Raw genomic sequence first — 19,654 nt, forward strand, 5'->3', positions numbered from 1 at the left:
ATTATCATTCAGAAGTAAAGAAGAAATAAAGAGTTCCTCAGACAAACAAATTTAAAGGAGTTCATCACCACTAAACTGGACACCCAAGAAATGTTAAAGCAAATTCTTTAAGTGGGGAAAAAAAAAAGGCCACAATTAGAAATAATAAAATTATGTAAGGACAAATTTCATGAGTAAAGGCAAACACACAAGAAAGGTAGTAGATCAAATACTTACAAAGGTAGTATAAAGGTAAAAGTGGGGAAGGGGGGCAAGATGATAGAGAAGTAAGATACCCTGTTTCAACCAGTCCCCTAAAGTGACCAGAACACTCTGAACACCCATGAAATCAGCCTGAGATGTAGGATTATATACTTCTCGATCTCTAAGGGGGCAGAAGATGCCAGTCGAGAGGTAAAGTTGATACTGGAGAATAAACAGAAGGGGGAGGGAGCCACCAGAAGTGACCCATTGGAAAGTACTACCCCAATATGAGAGTGCCCTGTGATTGGGGACCAGCATTAACTTGGAGTCTGGTTAAAAGCACTCAAAAACAGCAAAATATCTTAAAGGGCAACTGGTGGAATCAGGTCGGCACGGGCATGGGCCTAAGTCTGCTGACCCAGGACAGCCACCGCCGGAGACCATGCGTGACAGAGAGAGTGTGGCAAAGCCTCCAGGCCCTGGTCCCTGAGCCACAAGCTTTCGGGGCTTGCACCAGCACTGGGTCAGGTGCCCTCCATGCGGGAGTGAGTCCGATGTGTGCACCAACCGGCACTCTCTAGAACCACAGCGTTTTGCACTCTGCACGTGCACTGCGCTACTGGGGACTGAACCCTGCTCCCCACCCACACCTGAGAGTGTTCTGGGCCAGTGCTAGCTGGTGGGTGCTAGGACCGGCAGAGAGTCTGAACACTCCTAGCCTGGGTTTGAAAATCTCAGCATGCTATCTCTAGTCTACCACAGTCCCAGCAAAGGCAGCCACTGGAGGCAGGCTCCCTGGACCAGTATCTCTCATGGTTTTAGTGGCACGGGGCTGCAGAGACAAGCAGGGGTGCTTTGCGTGACCCCTGAGACGGTGGCTGGGGACATCAACTGCCTGTGGGAGGTTGACGGCTCAGCAGATTTTGCAGAGAGGGAGTCTGTGTGTTCTGGACCACCCAGAGGGGAGCAGACTGAGGCTTCTCTCTGAAACAGAGGTCTGAGTGCAGTTTGCTTTCCACTAAACCTCCAAAAAGCCACAAAAAGCTGCTAAAGAACAAAAACCTCTAGAGAGCAAAAGCCTGAAAAACCAGTGTCAACAGAGCCCAGCCCCTTATAGGGAGCAGGAGGACTCGACCCAAGCAAGACTGACTAAAAAACAACGTGACAGACCCCTCCCTCAGAAAGCCAGCTGAAAAAACGAGAGGACCACCACCACAGGGTCCCCCATAAAACTGTAAAACCCCAGTATCAGGGGAAAAGAAGATATTAAGCTCCCAGTATTGCCCTAAAATCTGTATATTTCATAGATACAACTTTTATTTTTAAATTTGTGCTCACTATTCTCGTTTTTAATTTTTTTAAAACTATTTACTATTATAACAAGAGGTTCAATACAACAAATTCCATAATAACTTTTTAACTTGAACTTTTTTCATACATACACTCATGTTTTTCTTTTGCTTTTCTATTTTTTTAAATATACATATAGATATAAGGTTCAAGGTAATCAATCCTCTTTCTCTAATCAATACTAACCCTATACATAAACCAGTTTTAATCTCTCTTTATCTCTGGAAAGTTGAGTCCTTTAACAAAGATATCAAGATACACCCAGGAAGAATCAAAATAACCTTCTTGGCCCATATTGAGGATTTATAACCACCCTCCCATCTTTTTCTTCTGACGGTGTTTCTCTATATTTGTTTTTGTTCTGGTATTATATAAATCTTATCCTTGGACTTCATTTTGGCTGGGTTCTTTTTTTTCTTGTCATTTACCTTTGTCAGTCTTTTTGTTTGTCCATTTTTGTTCATATACCTTATAAATCTTATCTTTGGGGCCCATTCTGGCTGGGTCTTCTCTCTTTTTTTTTTTTTTTTTTTTTCTTATCTCTTTCTCTTTTTCTTTTTCGTGGTAACTTCCGGTTGCTCAGAAGCGTTCCAGGGTGCACCTTGCCTGGATCACAGTTGATATATTCAGCTACACATCCCCTCAACCACCTCTTACCAAAATGACTAGGAGAAGGAATGTCCAACAGAGGAAAAATTCAGATACTGTGCTCTCTCCATCAGAGTTATTGGATATGGACATAAGCAGTATGTCGTCAAGGGAATTCAGGGTAACAATTATCCAGGCAATGGCTAGGTTGGAGAAAACCATCAACACAACATGGAACTGATTAGGGCAGAAGCGAAAGCCACCTGGGAAGAAGTTAAAAATGCTATCAATGAGATCCAATCTAATCTAAATTCTCTAACAGCTAGGGTAACCGAGGCAAAATACAGAATTAGTGATCTAGAGGACAAAATGTAGAGAAAAAGGGTCAGGAGGAGGCCTGGAACAAACAGCTTAGAAGCCATGAAAACAGAATTAGGGAAATAAATGACACCATGAAACATTCCAATGTCAGATTATTGGGATCCCTGAGGGGGAGGAAAAAGAAGGAAGACTAGAAGATATAGTTGAACAAATTCTCCATGAAAATTTTCCCAATCTAGGGAAAGGAACCAGTGTTTGTGTCCTAGAGGCAGAAAGATTTCCCCCCAAAATCATAGAATCTAATAAGATCTTGAGACACCTCCTTGTGAAACTGATGAATCATAATTTTAGACAGGAGCTCTTGAGAGCAGCTAGGGGGGAAGAGATTCCTTATGTACAGAGGAAGGTCCATCAGAATAACATCAGACCTATCCACAGAAACCTGGCAAGCCAGAAAGGGCTGGCAAGACATATTCAGGGAACTAAATGAGAATAACATGCAACTAAGAATACTTTACCCAGCAAGGCTGACATTCGAAGTAGATGGAGAGATAAAGAGCTTCCAAGACCGGCAAGGTTTAAAAGAGTATGTGACCACCAAGCCAGCACTACAAGAAATATTCAGGGGGGGTTCTATAAAAGAAGAAAGAACCCAAGAGTGTCATAGAACAGAAATTTACAGAGACAATCTATAGAAACAAGGACTTCACAGGCAACATGATGTCAATAAAAAGGTATCCTTCAATAATCACTCTCAACGTGAACAGCCTAAACGCTCCCATAAAATGGCACAGGGTTGCAGATTGGATAAAATGACAGGACCCATCCATATGTTGTCTACAAGACACCCATTTTGAAGGATACATCCAGACTTAAAGTGAAGGGGGAGAAGCATCTTTCATGACAATGGGCCTCAAGCTAGGATAGTGATTCTCATATCAGATAAATTAGATTTTAAACTAAAGACTATAGTCAGATATAAAGAAGGACACTACATCATTCTTAAAGGGTCTATCCACCAAGAAGATCTAATAATTATAAATATTTATGCCCCCAATAAGGGAACAGCCAACTACATAAGACAACTGTTAATCAAGATAAAGAGTCAAATTGATATGAATGCATTAATAGTAGGGGATCTTAACACACCACTCTCAGTAACAGACAGATCATCCAAGCAGAAAATCAATAAAGAAGCAAGAGCATTGAATAACACATTGGACCAGATGGACCTCATAGATATATACAGAACATTCCACCCTAAAACAACAGAAAACCCACTGAGCCACCCAGGCACCCCTGTATATGACATATTTTAGATCTTTGTGTATCACCTAAATTTTGTAGATACAATCGATTTTACTATTTTTTCTTTTAGTCATCATTCTAGCTTTCTAAGTGATTGATCTACTACTATCTTTAGCATATGTTTACCAGTAAATTTTTTCCTTTCATAATTTCTCCTAGTAATGGACACTTCCTTGTTTAAAGAAGTGTCTTTAACATTTCTTGTAAGACTGCTTTAGTGGTGATAAACTAATTTTGTTTTTCTGGGAAATGCTCTCCTTCAATTTCGAATGCTACGCTAAGTAGGGTATTTGTGGTTGTAGACTTTTTCCCTTTCAACACTTTGTAGGCCAAAAGGGAGTGGCATGATATACTCAAAGTTTCTGCCTAGAAATCAGCTTATAGCCTTATGGGGCTTCCCTCTTATGTAACTAATTGCCTTCCTATTGGTGCATTTGACATTTTAAGTATCATGTGACCTCCTTTGGGTTCATCTTGTTAGAGGCTCTCTGTACTACCTGGATATCTCATTCTCCAGGTTAGGGAAATTGTCTGCTATTACATCTTTAAATAAGTTATCTGCCCCCTTTCTCTCTCTGTCCTCCTCCTGACCCCTAAAAATGTTAGTAAAACTGATGTTGTCTAAAGGTCCCAAACTTAACCTCATTTTTTAAAATTGTTTTTTTTGCTGTTCAGCATGGGTGTTCTCCATTACTCAGTCTTTCAGATCACTGAGCTATTCTTCTCCATCTCTAATTACCTTTAATTCCCCCGTTGTATTTGTCTTTTCAGTTATTGTATTCTCCGACTCTTATTGATTCTTGTTTATATTTTCTCTTTGTTGAAATTCTCATGAGTTCATCTACTCAGCTCTAGCGAATATCTTTATGACCTTCACTTTCAACTTTTATCTGTTTTGTTTAGTACTTTTTCTGAGGCTTTATCTTGTACTTTCATTTGTAACATATTCCCCTCTTCCCTCATTTTGTCTACCTCTGTTTCAATGTATTATGTCTTGAAAGTAGTGGCCCTATGTAAAAGGTGTCCTGTGGAGCCCTGTAGTGCATTCCCCCCGTCACCAGAACCAGGCACTCCAAGGGTGTCCCCTGTGTGGGGTATATGTGCCTTCCTTCTGTGACTGGGCCACGACTGCTTTAGGCACATTAGTGAGCAGGGCTGACCCCAGCTAGGCTGGCTGAGTTGCCTGTCTACAGCCGCTGCAGGCCTGCTGGTGGATGGGGTTAGCCCCTGGTGCATTCTGGGCAAAAGGCCCGTCCATCCTGCCTGGGGCAGCCTGCCCTATGTGGCAGGAGGGTCATCTGCCAGGACAGGGCAAGCAGGGCTAGCAAAGTAGATGGAGATTGTCAGAATTGGCTCCCACCAGTGTGAGGCCAGCCAGACTTAAGGAGAGGAAGAAAAAAGTTGGCTGCCAACACTCCCATTCCAACAGAAAGCTCCTACAGATGCATACCTATCTGAAATTTGCCTTAAAATTTAGTCCATAAATCCTATATAACCAAGGTACTTTTCACACTACTGCCTTTGTAATGAATCCTAAAGTGATTGATAGAATCTGCTGGCCCTTTAAAAACAGAGTCTCAGTTTACTATAGTCCTTCACTCTTCTGGAGCCTTGCTGATTTTCAAAACCAGGTGTTATAGGAGCTCATCTTCCCCATGCTGATCCCCAAGACAGGGGATTAATCCCCTCACTACTCAGGAAAGACCTCTGCACCTGTGATATCACTCTTCCTTATGGATCACCAAACCCAGGGTTTGGCTCTCTGCCCCTCCTACCCTTATCAATGTGGCTTTTCTTTGTATCTTTAGCTGTAGAAGATCTGTTCTGCTAATCTTGGAGTGGTCTTCAGAGGGAGTTGCATTATATGTGGTTGTAGCCTCTGTATCCATTAAAGGAGGTGAGATTAGGATCCTCCTTATCTGCCATCTTCCCAAGCTCCTCCTCTAATACCATACTTAAAAGGATTACCTCAGTAAATTTCAAACCTAGCATTGGAGTAGGTAGTTGTATGTAACAGTTACCTGTGTGAAGACAAATAATTCTGGAGGGCTTTGGTTCTATACATGGTCCAGTTAACTATCTGGGAATGAGTAAAGATGAAGATGTTGGGTAAATCAACTTTCCAAAGAAAACAGACATCACCAATTTACCTTACAAAGGCAAACAAATCTTTAAAGGCACATTAACTTTTTAAAAATGCTCTTGGGATGAAATTGCAAAATAGTTGACTTCCATAGTATTTTGGGGGGGGCACTAAAAAGTGACATAGGTTCTTTTTTTATGATTTATCTTTTGGTATCAGTAATTTTGAGGTAAAATACCTCTTAGCTCTGTAACGTGAATACTAACATTACCTTGAGATTTTTTCCTCTTAAATTTTATCTTTCATCTTTCCTATGGCATACAAATGAAAGTTATTTTTCAAACAAGATCCATGTTCGAGATTAGGTTTAGTAAGCATTTATGTGCCAAACTGTACTAAGCATTTTATATACATCATCTCATCTTTAAAGTTACCTGTGAGGTGGGTAATGTCTCCAGTCTCACAGATCAGAAAACTGAAGCACATAAAAGTCTATTTATTGGAGTATGGTCCCATAATACAGTGTAGAATTGGCATTTGAACCCAGCTCTACCCAAGCCTGTTATCTTATGCATTTTAACTATGGATATGCCCTTCTACTTAAACAGAAAACATTTTAAGGGAAATGTTAACCTCCCATCTAAGGAGAGTATCCCAGTGTTTGATACAGAAAGTTATGCAATATATATAACCCCTTACACATACCAGGTAGTAGTTCAATTTTAGTTTACCAATATATTTAGCTTATACTTAACCAGAAGCAGAGAAGTGAAAATTTTCTCTCTTGGGGATGCAAAATCTAGCCTGCAACTAAACATAATAAAAATAATCTTTTGAACAGCTGCTAAATATGTCCAGGGAACTGAGTGACTTAAAGAAAAACCTGAAGGAGGCCACTGCAGCCATTGCAGCTGACCCTCTCTATATAGAGGGTGCATGGTCTGAGCCAACCTTCACATCCACTGAAGCAGCCATCCAGTCCATGCTGGAGTGCCTGAAGAACAATGAACTTGGCAAGGCTTTACGGCAAATCAGGGAATGCAGGTAACTCTACTCTTTCTTTTAGAAACAGTGAAAGGAAATGCATGCCTAATAGTTACTTTGTCATGGCTGGGGACTGAATCACTACAGATGGGACATCTAGATATTTTATACACATCCTTCTCAAATCTTTCTCATTACCATGCCAGCTATATGATTTCAGAACTTACATGTTTAAAGTATAGGTGTTACTTCTGGTCTTCTATCATTCCTGTAATGTTGAAAGAGTTCAAACTCGGGTTGGGGTTGTTGGGGTATACTTTGAAAATTATTTAAATATGTCCTTTTCCCCCTGCATTTTGGTAGTATAGTCACAGTCACTGGAACCAGAATCCTATAGCAAATAAATATTTTATGATTATCAAATTCTGTTCTGATATTTAGAAGCTTTGGATATTTTCATCAGAACCAGTAACATTCCATAATCAGTTATGGTGATGTTTGCAAAACTCTGAATATACTAAAAACTACTGTGTTGTATGCTTCAGATGGTTGAATTGTATAGTAGTATGTGAGTTATACCTCAAAACACTCTTATACTACAGAGGCTCATAACCTCTCAACTTTGTAACCAATAATGCCTCTAATCTATGCTGTTTTTTGACTACAGAAGTCTGTGGCCCAATGACATCTTTGGAAGCAGTTCTGATGATGAGGTCCAGACACTACTGAATATTTATTTCCGCCATCAAACTCTGGGACAAACGGGTACTTATGCATTGGTGGGATCGAACCAGAGCCTGACTGAAATCTGCACTAAGCTGATGGAGCTGAACATGGAGATCCGGGACATGATTCGCAGGGCCCAGAGTTACCGAGTCCTCACTACTTTTCTTCCAGACTCCAGTGTTTCTGGCACTAGTCTCTGACAGGAGCTTCCCATCCCCCATGGGTTCCAAGCTGGGGGTGCTGTCATGCTGGGGTGACGTCATTCAGTGTCTTTTCAGCCTTCAGAAGGCTTGGTCAGACTGTTCTCCCTCTTGTTACCTGTAGGACTTTTTCTAAACAGGATGACAGAACTTCCAACGTGTAGCAATACTATCAGAACCAAGGTAGCATAGAATATTCTGGGACAGACTCCATCCGTTATGCTGTGTGGCACAATGGTGTTATTTTACTGAGCAGATGCAACTCACTACTGAAGAAAGTGACTTCCATTGCATACCAAAGCCGACTACACTGAACAATACCTTTCCTTTCTAGAAACAATTTTAGATTGGCAAAAGTGCAATGTTTTCTTCACTAAAATATTTTATATTCTAAAACTTGTACATTCTTTTATTTTTCCTTTTCTTTTGTTTTTTTTTCTTTTTTTTGGTGGGCCGAGGAAGGGGCAGGCAGAATGAAGCTGGCCACTGAAAACTGTTAGACGGTCAAAAGCTGACAGCCTGTTTATGTGAAAAGGGAATTGTAAATGGACAATTTAATATACACTGTAATTTGAATATGATTACTGTATCTAAAAGGAGCTGCTATGAAGTACCTTTCTTATGTTGCTAGGCTACTGTTTCTGAAAGCCCTGAATCTCTTTGCAGAAGTCTGTGATTAGGACCCTAGCACCAAATATGGTCCAGATAGACCTTTTTGTAAGGGTCTTGGCTGCTTTTTACTAGAAAGTTGCTTATATGAGCATATTTATACTACAAAAGGATGAGTGTTAATTTTAACCAACTTTGCCATTTTGTAGGAAAAAAAGTTAAAGAAATTCACATTATAAATTCCAAGTCTTTTCACCTGTCACGCATGCATATTTTAATATCCATTTGGATAGCCAGAAGTAGAATCATAAAGATAAACTGAGTTGTCACTTTGTTACTTAAGAAATGTCATATTTTATTTGTAACATATATGTAAAGGGCCATTCTTAAGTTTTCTCCTTCAGATTAATGCTGTCAAGTGTTAGCTGTGTGCATGTAAGCCAGTTGCACATCAGAAACATATTCAAAGTTGATCTATGTAACTTATTCACTCTGTAAATACAAAGTTTTTGTGATGTAATCTTGGTTGATAATCTATTCAGAACTTCCTTTAGACTAAAAAAAAAAAAAAAAAAAATACATATCGACCATGGATTTTATTTCTGGTTTAGAGATCGTTGCCTTCGACACACATTTACAGGTTTGCATGTGGGTTACCCCAAGGAGCACCACTCATATACATTCCATGATTGGCTTTCACTGGGGCTGAGCAGCAAGCACAGGGACCCTGTGAGGCAGGAACTATCTGTTACCACTTTGGAAGTGGACACTAAGTTAAGACTGTGACCTTCAACCAGCTCTCTCTAATCAACCAAAAAGAGAAATCAGAAGAGTGAGCTCTACTTGTCAGCATCTATCATCAGATTGTTATCCTTTAAATTGTGAGATAGACTCTAAGGAAAAGTATGAGTTTTAATTCTGTCACCATTGCTCATATATCTCCACCCCACATGAAAAACAGAGACACAGACACACACAACAATCTGTTACTGTCTTCCTACTCATATTTACTGAGACTAACAAATATAACTTGCTTCTCTAACATACAAAAACTAAATCTTAAGTAGTAATTTTCTAGAAGTAGCCTGTAACGGGGAGTATGAGCCAGGAATTTTTAAGTTCCCCAAGGTACAACTATTAACCAATTGTAATAACTTTCTTGAGATGGGGGAGGATTCAAGATGGTGGCATAGGAAGATCCTGAATGCACCTCATCCAATGTATACAAAAATCTATAATTACATTCAGAATAAATCCCACAGAAGGGGACCTAGAAACTGGATTAACAGAGCCTTCGCAAAAAAAGACAAAGTACTGAGACAGATAGAAGAGGCAGGGATACGGTCTCGCTAAAGAACACATACTACTGGCATAGAGTTCCATGATTAGGAGAGTTCTCAAAGTTATTAACTTAAAATAACTTAAAAGTTATTTCCCCTTAAAATCAAGATACTTGAGATCTTTATTAGGAACCCTAACCCTTACATCCTGCATAGGAGGGAAGAGTTCCCAAAACACATGACTATGAAAACTACAGGGGAGTAAGTCCAAGAAAATTAGAACTGCAGGGAAAGGGCAACCCATTCTTAAAAAGGCTCATGTACAGACTCATTCAACCCAGAAGCCAGTGTACAAATACCAGATTGAAAGTGCCCACACCATAGGTGAAAGAGACCTACTTAAAAATTTGGAAGTGCCTGCCAGAGAGGAGACAACTGGGACACAACTGGAGACAGACACTGGCAATAGCTACTTTTGTTCACTCATTCTACCATGCTGAACCCAGCACTGGCAAGTTCTATTTTGGAATCCTCCCCCTAGACTCCTAATGCCAGGGAACATGCCCCACTGAGAGCCCTATATAACCTTGCATCTCAGCAGGTCCTCACAGCCAGCCAGGCTAGGCCCCAGCCTAACCCCATTAGCACACCCATATCAGTTGCTGCCAGATGCACAGCCAGCTGGGACAGGCACCACTCCTGCACAGCAATATACCCACAGCAGTCTGGCACCACTGCAATAGGGCAATGCATGCATTCCGCAGCATGAACAGCCCTGGGGCACATGAGTCTAGTGGATAGGTGATTGCACTATACAGAAGCAGAATTGGACAAAATAAAGAGAACAACATGTTCCAAATGAAAGAAAAAAAAAACATTCAAAAAAAGAATGAAATAGGGATAAGCAATCTACCTGATAGAGTTCAAAGTAATGGTTAATAAAGATGCTTACTGAATTTAAGAGAAGAATGGATAAACATAGAACTTCAACAAAGAGAAAATACAGAAAGGTATTAATCAGATCTGAGGACTACAATAACATGAAAAATATACTAACGGGATAAACAGCAGATTAGATCATAGAGAAGAATGGATTAGAAATCTAGAAGACCTGGTACTGGAAATCACCCAGACTGAACAGCAAAAAAAAGATTTTTTCAGAAATTGGGATAGTTTTAATATACCTCTGGGATAATATCAAGCATACTAATTAATATTCATATTATAAAGGTCCCATGAGAAGAGAAAAAGCAGAAAACTTGTTTTATAAACTAAAACTTTTTATAAGAAGATATAACAGCTGAAAAACATCCTAAAAAAGGAAACAGACATGCAGTCCCAAGAAGCACAGTGTCCCAAACAAGGTAAGTCCAAAGAGATCCACAAGAAGGCACGTTATAATAAGAAAATTAAACATAAGAAAATTTTAAAAGTAAGAAGAAAAAAATTAGTTATATCTAAAGGAACCACCATAAGACTATCAGCCTATTTCTCAGCAGAAATTTTGCAGGCCGTAAGTGGTAGGCATGAGATATTCAAAGTGCTAAGAGGAAAAACAAGCTTAAAAAAAAAAATGATACTCTACCCAACAAAGTTATAATTCAGAACTGAGGAGGAGATCAAGAGTTAGCCAAACAATTAGAGGGACTACACAAAGAACAGCAGGAGAGACAGATACATGGTACCGATGGAAATCCCACACCTGATACTACAAGATGCAGCAGAAAGAGATAGCATTAAAGGGACCATGCTCGATTCCCCCAACCTGAGATACAACAAAACAAAACAGTTTAAAGGGTAACTAAACTTTAAGTGAAGAAAACTAATTTATAACTCCTAGAGCTTCTGCCCAGCAATGGACTGCTACAACTCTCTCTGTGGCCATGGGTACTGGCGAGCACCACTGTTTATGCTCCCCCTCCACCTGATAGCAAGAGCAGAAATAGGGCCCAAATGCTTTAGCCAATTGGCCACCTCCAGAAGCCCCAGACTCCTAGCCCATAGCAGTTCCAGCCATCATCTCAAGGCGGCCACAGAACACACTCCAGTTTTGACCATCCCACCACAGCTGTCTTTGGGTGGCACACACCCTAACACCCCTGACCTTTGCCCACTACAACCAGCCATCCCACCAAGGTAGCCTGGGCATGGAGCACCTCAGGACATGCTGGCTTCTGCTCCACCCATCCCACCAGGATGCCCTGCATGTAAAGCCTCAGCCCATACCCACCTAAGCTCTAGCCATCCTACCAGAGAATCTCCAGTGCAAAGTGCCCCAAAACACTGGCCTTGCACCTGATGAAGCTCCAGCCAGCTGGCCAAAGCTGCCCGATACATGCCATCAACACAGGGGATGTTCCTACACAAGGCTATTCCTTTAATATTGAGAGCAGTAGCCATTTTCCTTATTCAAAGAAACAAAATGAGAAGAAGAATATGCTCCAAAAGAAAGAACAATACAAAACCTCAGAAAAAGAACCAAACAAAATAGAGATAAGCTACCTGATAAAGAATTCAAAGTATTGTTCATATAGATGTTAACCAAACCTAGAGAAGAGTGGATAAACTCAGTGAGAACTTAAACAAAGAGACAGAAAATATAAATAAAAGTTGAAGAACAAAAGGACTAAAAATGAAAAACACACTAGAGAGAATCAACAGCAGATTAAAAGATACAAAACAGAGCAGCGATCTGGAAGACAGAACACTGGAATGCAACCAAGCTGGAAAAAAAAAATTTTTTTTAAACAAGAAGATAAGGAAGTTGGGAAGATAGCAGAGTAGGAGGATCCTGAGACACACAAAGGCAACAACTACATCTATGCAACTAACTCAGATAATGACCTGAAGACTGACAGACCAGACCTTCCACAGTTAAGTCAGAGAGAAGACCACATCAAAAAGGATAGGAGAGGCAGACACTTGGTTAAGAATCAAACTGCCAGAGTTGATTAACTATAAATGAGAGGGACATCATAATCACTGAGAAGCAAGGGTACCAGGCCCCACACTGGTCACCCCCAGCCCTGGGATCTACACTGGAAAGATAAGTCCCCCATGCCTGGAGTTGAAAATCAGCAGGGTTTAACTCCAGGAGCTTTAAAAGTCAGTGGGGCTTAACTCCAAAAGAGCCCGAGGGTGATAAGAGACTGAGTCTCTGCCCTTAAAAAAGTCATCACACTAAATAATTTGTCCTGAGACACAGCATAGAAGCATCAATTTGAAAAACACCTAGGGTATACATAAAGGAGTTTTACTGACTAATTTTAGAAAGGGTGCCCAAAAAACAGGGATCTGCAGAAAACATCTCTGGGAACAAAAGTGCTGATGGGCACCATTTTTCTTGCCCTACCCCAGCCTAAAGAGCTGAACACTTATGGGAGCCAGCTCTAATCAACTTTCTGTACCTTGCCAACACCACATGCCCTGCACCAACATACCACTGTAAACCTGAGCCACCCCGCCCACTGGGCTTGGAAGGTGTCCCTACAAAGTGGGTCCTGTCCCTCCCTTCTCAGTAGGCAGCCAAAGTCAGACCAGACCAGCACCACATCAAAGTGATTTCTGCTCTGAGAAGGTGGGGAAATAACCACACACCAGTGTGCCTGCAGTTCCTACAGCTGGGCCTCTTAGTTGGCTGTGCAGGGAGCAAGTGTGCTTGCAGCTGTGACAGAGGCTACTTGCAGACAGATTGTCTGAGTGCTGGCCGCACCCACTAGTAAATCCAGGTGGCTAAAGGTGGGCCTCTAAACAGCATAGGAAACAAATCCTGCCCAGTGGCCCCACAGAAGGCCAAGTGGGTCACTGGAGTGAAGCTGAGGTGAAGAACAGCCCCTACCACCAGTGTGCGCATAGCAATCCCACCTTAGCCACAAAAGGAGGGCACGTGAAGACTACACAGGGAATGGGCAGCCCTGGAATGCCTAGTTCTGGTGACCAAGGGGTATTACATTATAGGACACCACAGGATCTCTCCTATACAAAACCACTACATTCTAGATCAGGAAGAGTTGCTTACCTAAGAGCATTAGAAAAAGTGAAGAGACAGAGGAATATCTCCCCAATGAAAGAAAAACACAAATATCACAGAAAAAGATCTAAATGAAATGGAGATAAGCAATATGTCTGCAAGAGTTCAAAGTAAAGATCATAAAGATACACCTCACTTGAGAGAAGAGCAGATGAATCAGTGAGAATTTCAACAAAGACATTGAAAATATTAAAAAGAATGAGTCCACAAAAAGTTGAAAAGAGAGCTTCCCTACAGACCAGGATTTGCATTACTGGGTATTTACCACAAAGATACAAATGTAGTGATCTGAAGTGGCACCTGCACACCAATGTTTATAGCAGTAATGTCCACAATAGCCAAACGATGGAAAAAGCCCAGACGTCCATCAACAGATGAATGGATAAAGAAGATATGGTATATATGCACAATGGAATATTACACAGCCATCAAAAAATGAAATATTGACATTTGCAATGACATGGATGGAACTAGAGGGTATTATGTTAAGCAAAATAAGTCAATCAGAGTAAGACAATTATCATATGATCTCACTGACATGAGGGATTTGAGAAACAAGGCAGAGGATCACAGGGGAAGAGAAGAAAAAAATGAAACAAGGCAAAACCAGAGAGGGAAACAAACCATAAGAGACTCTTAATCTCAGGAAATAAGCTGAAAGTTGCTGGAGTGGAGGGGGAAGGGGGGATGGACTGGCTGGGTGATGGATACTGGGGACAATATGTGTTGTGGTGAGTGCTGTGTATTATGTAAGACTGATGAATCACAGACCTATACCCCTGAAACAAATAATACATTATATGTTAATAATAACAAAATAAATAAAAAGAACCAGTCAGAAGAGAACACAATAACTAAAATGAAAACTACAGAAAAGGGGATCAACAGCAGATAAGAGGATGCAGAAGAATGAATCAGCAATCTGGAAGGCAGGGTAATGGAAAGCAACCAACCTGAATGGCAAAAAAAGAAGATCAATAATAAAAAATGAGAATAGGTTAAGCAAACTCTGCATTATCATCAAGGGTAATAACATTCACATTATAGTGATGTAAGAAGAGAGAGAGAAGGAAGCAGAAAAGCTACTTGAAAAGATAACTGAAAACTTTCCTAATCTGGGAGGAAACAGATATCCAGGTCCAGGAAGCAGAGAGACCCTAAAAAGATAAACCCAACAAGGCCCAAAAATACACATAATTAAAATGGCAAAAAAGTAATGATAAAGAGAGAATCTTAAAAGTTGGAAGAGGAGAAAAACAAAAAACAAAAAATTGTTACCTACAAGGGAAACCCCATAAGGCTCAAAGGTCATTTTTCACCAGATACTTTGCAGGCAGGAAGGTAATGGCATGATATATACAAAGTACTAAAAGGAAAAACCCTACAACAATGAATACCCCACCAGGCAAGTATATCATTCAGAATTGAGGAGAGATGGAGTTTACCAGATTAACAAAAGTTAAAGGAGTTCACCACCACTCAACAAGCCTTGCATGTAATGTTGAAGGGAATTCTTTAACTAGAAAGAAAAGGGCATTACCAGGGTAAGTAAATTATGAAAGAAAAAATTACCCAGGTAAAAGCAAGTAATTATTAAAGATAGATTAATTACTAATTACTTGTTGATAACTTATAAAATGGAGATTAAAATACAAAAGTAATAAAATCAATTATATCTACAAAAATTAGTAAAGGGCTATATAAAATAGAAAGATGTAAAATATGACATCATATACATAAAATGTGGAGGGGAGGCTAAAAATTTAGTCCTTTCAGAATGTATTCAAACTTAGCAACAACAAACTTTTAATACATACTGTTAGACACATACAATGTTATATATGAACCCAATGGTAACACAAAATCAAAAACCTATCATAACCTATACAAAAAATAAAGAGAAAGGATTTAAGTGTAACCCTAAAGAGAGTCATCAAAATACAAAGGAAGTGAACAAGAAAGGGAAAAAGAATAACTACTAAAAAAACAGAAAACAACAAAATGATGATAAGTACATACTTAACCATGGCTACTTTAAATGTAAATGGAGTAAATGCTTTAATCAAAAGACACAGGATGACTGAATGGATAAAAGAAAACAAGACCTATTTATATGCTCTCTATAAGAAATTCTCTTCAGACATGAAGACATATACAGAGTGAAAGTAAAGGGATGGAAAAAGATATCCCATGCAAATGGAAACAAGAACTAAAAGCCAATGTAGTAATACTTAGACAAAATAGAGTTTAAAAACCAGACTATAGCATTAGGCAGAGAAAGGCATTACATAAAGAGATCAAGCCAATAAGATGCTATAAAATTTTAAATATCTATGTACCCACCACAGAAGCACTGAAATAAGAAAACCAAATATTAAAAGATGTAAAGGCAGAAACTGACAGTAATACAGTAACAGAGTGAGACTTAGTAACATACTTACATTACTGGACAAAGCATCCACACAGAAAATCAAGGAAATAGTGGCTTTCAATCACACATTAGACCAGATGAACCTAACGGGTATATACAGAACATTTCTTCCAAACAGGGGAATACACATTCTTTCCAAGTGGATATGGAATATTTTTAAGGCTAGATCATATTTAAGCCATAGAAAAAGTCTAAGTTTAAGAAATTTCAAATTTATATCAAGGATCTTTTCTGACCACAATGTATGAGACTAGAAATGAATTACAAGGGGGGAAAAAAACAGAAAACAACAACAACACCCTGGAGGCTAACAACATGCTAATTAAAAAAAAAAAAAAACAATGGATCAATGAATAAATCAAACAGAAAACAAAAAATATGGAGACAAATGAAAATACAGTAGTCTAAAATCTTTGGAATGCAGCAAAAGCAGTTCTAAGAGGGAAGTTTGTAGCAATATAGGCCAACCTCAAGAAATGAGAAAAGTCTCAAATCTAACCTTATACCTAAAGGAAACAAAAAAAGAAGAACAAATATAGTACCAAGTTGGTTAAAAGAAAGAAAGAGAGAGAGAGAGAGGATGAGAGAGAGGAAGGAGGGGAGGGGAGGGAGGGAGGAAGGATTACAGTGGAAATAAAGACTAGAAAAATGTAGAAAATATCAATGAAACCAAGACCTGGGTCTTTGTAAAAATAAACAAAATTGATGAGCCTTAGCCAGATGCATCAAGAAAATAAGAGAGGACTGAAATAGATAAAATCAGAAATGAAAGAAGAGAAATAATAACTAAAACCACAAAAAAAATAAAAATTAGAAGACAATATAATGAAAAATTATATGCCAACAGATTGATCAACCTATATAAAAACAGATAAATTCCTAGAAACATACAACTTTCCAAAACCGAATCAGGAAGAAATAGCAAATTTGAAAAGACCAAGAACTAGCAACAAAATTGAATTGGTAGTCAAAAAATTCCCAATAAACAAAAGTCCAGGAGCAGATGGTTTCACAGGTCAATTCTACCAAACATTTAAAAGGAAAGTGAATACGATGCCCTCCTTAAAGTCCATCACCCAGTTACCTCATGTGATGTAATGAGCACTGGGTATTATAGAAGACTGATGAATCACTGAATTCTACCTTTGAAACCAATAATACATTATATATTAATTGAATTTAAATTTAAAATAAAAAATATGCCAACTCAAGAAAAATAAAGAAAAGTGAATCTCAGTCTTCTCAAACTATTACAAAAAATAAAAAACAAAGGAAAACTTCTAAAGACATTCCATGAGGATAGCATTACCCTAATACTAATGACCAAAAGAGATGAACCCAAGGAAATCCACACCATGACACAAATAACAAAAATGTCAAAAGTTAAACAAAGTGAGAATTATAAAAGTAGAAACAGAAAAACTAGTTACATACAAGGGAAACCCCTTTTGGTATATGATTATACACTGATTTTTCAACAGAAACTTTGCAGGCAAAAAACAAGTAGCATAATATATTCAAAGTGCTGAAAGGAGAAAACCTACAATCAATACTACCTTACCTGGTGAGTTTATCATTCAGAACTGAAGGAGAGAAAAAAACAAATAAAAGTTAAAAGAACTTCATTACCACTCATACACCAGGACACCTCTGGTCAATACCCCTTCCATGCAAAGAGCCCTGGGATCATCCCCCCAACCCCCGGCCCAGCGGGCAACCATTTTATCTTCAGCTGTCCTGCCAGGACACTATCCATGCAAAGAGCCCCAAGACTGCCTACCGTGCCTCAATTTCAGCTCAGGCCATCCCAACAGGGCAGCACCAACAGAGTATCCCAGGAACTCCAAACAGCACTAGTCACAACTCCAGCCAGTCAGCCAAAATCACCATGCGATCTCAGTCTACACAGGAAACAACCATATACAAGATCATAGTTTTAGAGAAGTACTTGTTCCACATAATTGATAGAAACACAGGAAATCAAGCAAAATGAGACAGAGGGATATGCTCAAATCAAAGAACAAGACAAAACTTCAAAATAAAAACCTAAACTAAATGAAAAGGAGATAATGACTGATAAAGAGTTCAAATTAATAATTACAAAGATGCTCACAAAACTAGGGAGAAGAGTGAAATAACTCAGAACTTCAACAAAGAGATAGAAAATATAAACAAAAATCAATCATAGATGAAGAATATGATAACAGATGAAAATTACAATGGATGTAATCAACAGATTTGAGAATGCAGAAAAATCAATGATTTGAAAGGGTAATGGAGAGCACCTGAGCTAAACAGCAAAAAGAAAAAATTATTTTAGGGGTACCTGGGTAGCTCAGTAGGTGAAGCCTCTGCCTTCGGCTCAGGTCATGATCTCAGGGTCCTGGGACTGAGCCCCGCATCGGGCTCTCTGCTCAGCAGAGAGCCTGCTTCCCCCTCTCTCTGCCTGCCTCTCTGCCTACTTGTGATCTCTCTGTCAAATAAATAAATACATCTTAAAAAAAAGAAAAATTATCTTTTAAAATGAGGGTAGGTTAATGAATCTCCTGGACAACCTCAAATGAACAAACATTCACATTATAGGGGTCCCAGAAGAAGGGAAAGAGGGGTGGGTAGAAAACATATTTGAAGAAATAATAGCTGAAATTTCCCAAACCTGGGGAAGGAAACAGACATCCAAGTTCAGGAAGCATTGAAAGTTTGAAACAAGATGAACTTAAGTCCAAAATGTGACACATACTAATCAAATATCAAAAATTAAACAGAGAGAGAATCTTAAAAGCAGCAAAAGCAACTAGTAACAGAGGGAGGAGGCCCCATAAGGCTATGAGCTGATCTTTCAACAGAAACTTGAAGGCCAGAAGAAAGTGGCATGCAGTCAAATGCTCTACCATTGAGCTATACCCCCAAAAGTGGCATGATATTTCAAAGAGCTGAAAGTGAAAAACCTGTAACCAAGAATACACTACCAAGCAAAATTATCATTCAGAAGTAAAGAAGAAATAAAGAGTTCCTCAGACAAACAAATTTAAAGGAGTTCATCACCACTAAACTGGACACCCAAGAAATGTTAAAGCAAATTCTTTAAGTGGGGAAAAAAAAAAGGCCACAATTAGAAATAATAAAATTATGTAAGGACAAATTTCATGAGTAAAGGCAAACACACAAGAAAGGTAGTAGATCAAATACTTACAAAGGTAGTATAAAGGTAAAAGTGGGGAAGGGGGGCAAGATGATAGAGAAGTAAGATACCCTGTTTCAACCAGTCCCCTAAAGTGACCAGAACACTCTGAACACCCATGAAATCAGCCTGAGATGTAGGATTATATACTTCTCGATCTCTAAGGGGGCAGAAGATGCCAGTCGAGAGGTAAAGTTGATACTGGAGAATAAACAGAAGGGGGAGGGAGCCACCAGAAGTGACCCATTGGAAAGTACTACCCCAATATGAGAGTGCCCTGTGATTGGGGACCAGCATTAACTTGGAGTCTGGTTAAAAGCACTCAAAAACAGCAAAATATCTTAAAGGGCAACTGGTGGAATCAGGTCGGCACGGGCATG

At 39.3% G+C, this 19,654-nt stretch overlaps 1 protein-coding gene across 1 annotated transcript; it reads left to right on the forward strand.

Moving 5' to 3' along the window:
* The first annotated feature begins 6,678 nt into the window (after positions 1 to 6,678).
* LOC111158570 (protein furry homolog) lies at positions 6,679 to 8,913 on the forward strand. The gene is made up of 2 exons (XM_022520689.1): positions 6,679 to 6,877; positions 7,485 to 8,913. Exons 1-2 carry the CDS (start codon positions 6,684 to 6,686, stop codon positions 7,741 to 7,743), a joined length of 453 nt encoding a protein of 150 aa, XP_022376397.1. The 5' UTR covers positions 6,679 to 6,683; the 3' UTR covers positions 7,744 to 8,913.
* Positions 8,914 to 19,654: the final 10,741 nt, after the last annotated feature.

The sequence above is a fragment of the Enhydra lutris genome, unplaced genomic scaffold, assembly GCF_002288905.1.
Source record: "Enhydra lutris kenyoni isolate GAN:26980312 unplaced genomic scaffold, ASM228890v2 scaffoldscaffold60, whole genome shotgun sequence".
Lineage (NCBI taxonomy): Eukaryota > Metazoa > Chordata > Mammalia > Carnivora > Mustelidae > Enhydra > Enhydra lutris.

Coding starts and splice junctions, on each gene's coding strand:
- LOC111158570 (XM_022520689.1), top strand. CDS start 6,684: ATGTCCAGGGAACTGAGTGACTTAAAGAAAAACCTGAAGGAGGCCACT. Junction 6,878..7,484: donor CGGCAAATCAGGGAATGCAG/GTAACTCTACTC, acceptor TTTTGACTACAG/AAGTCTGTGGCCCAATGACA.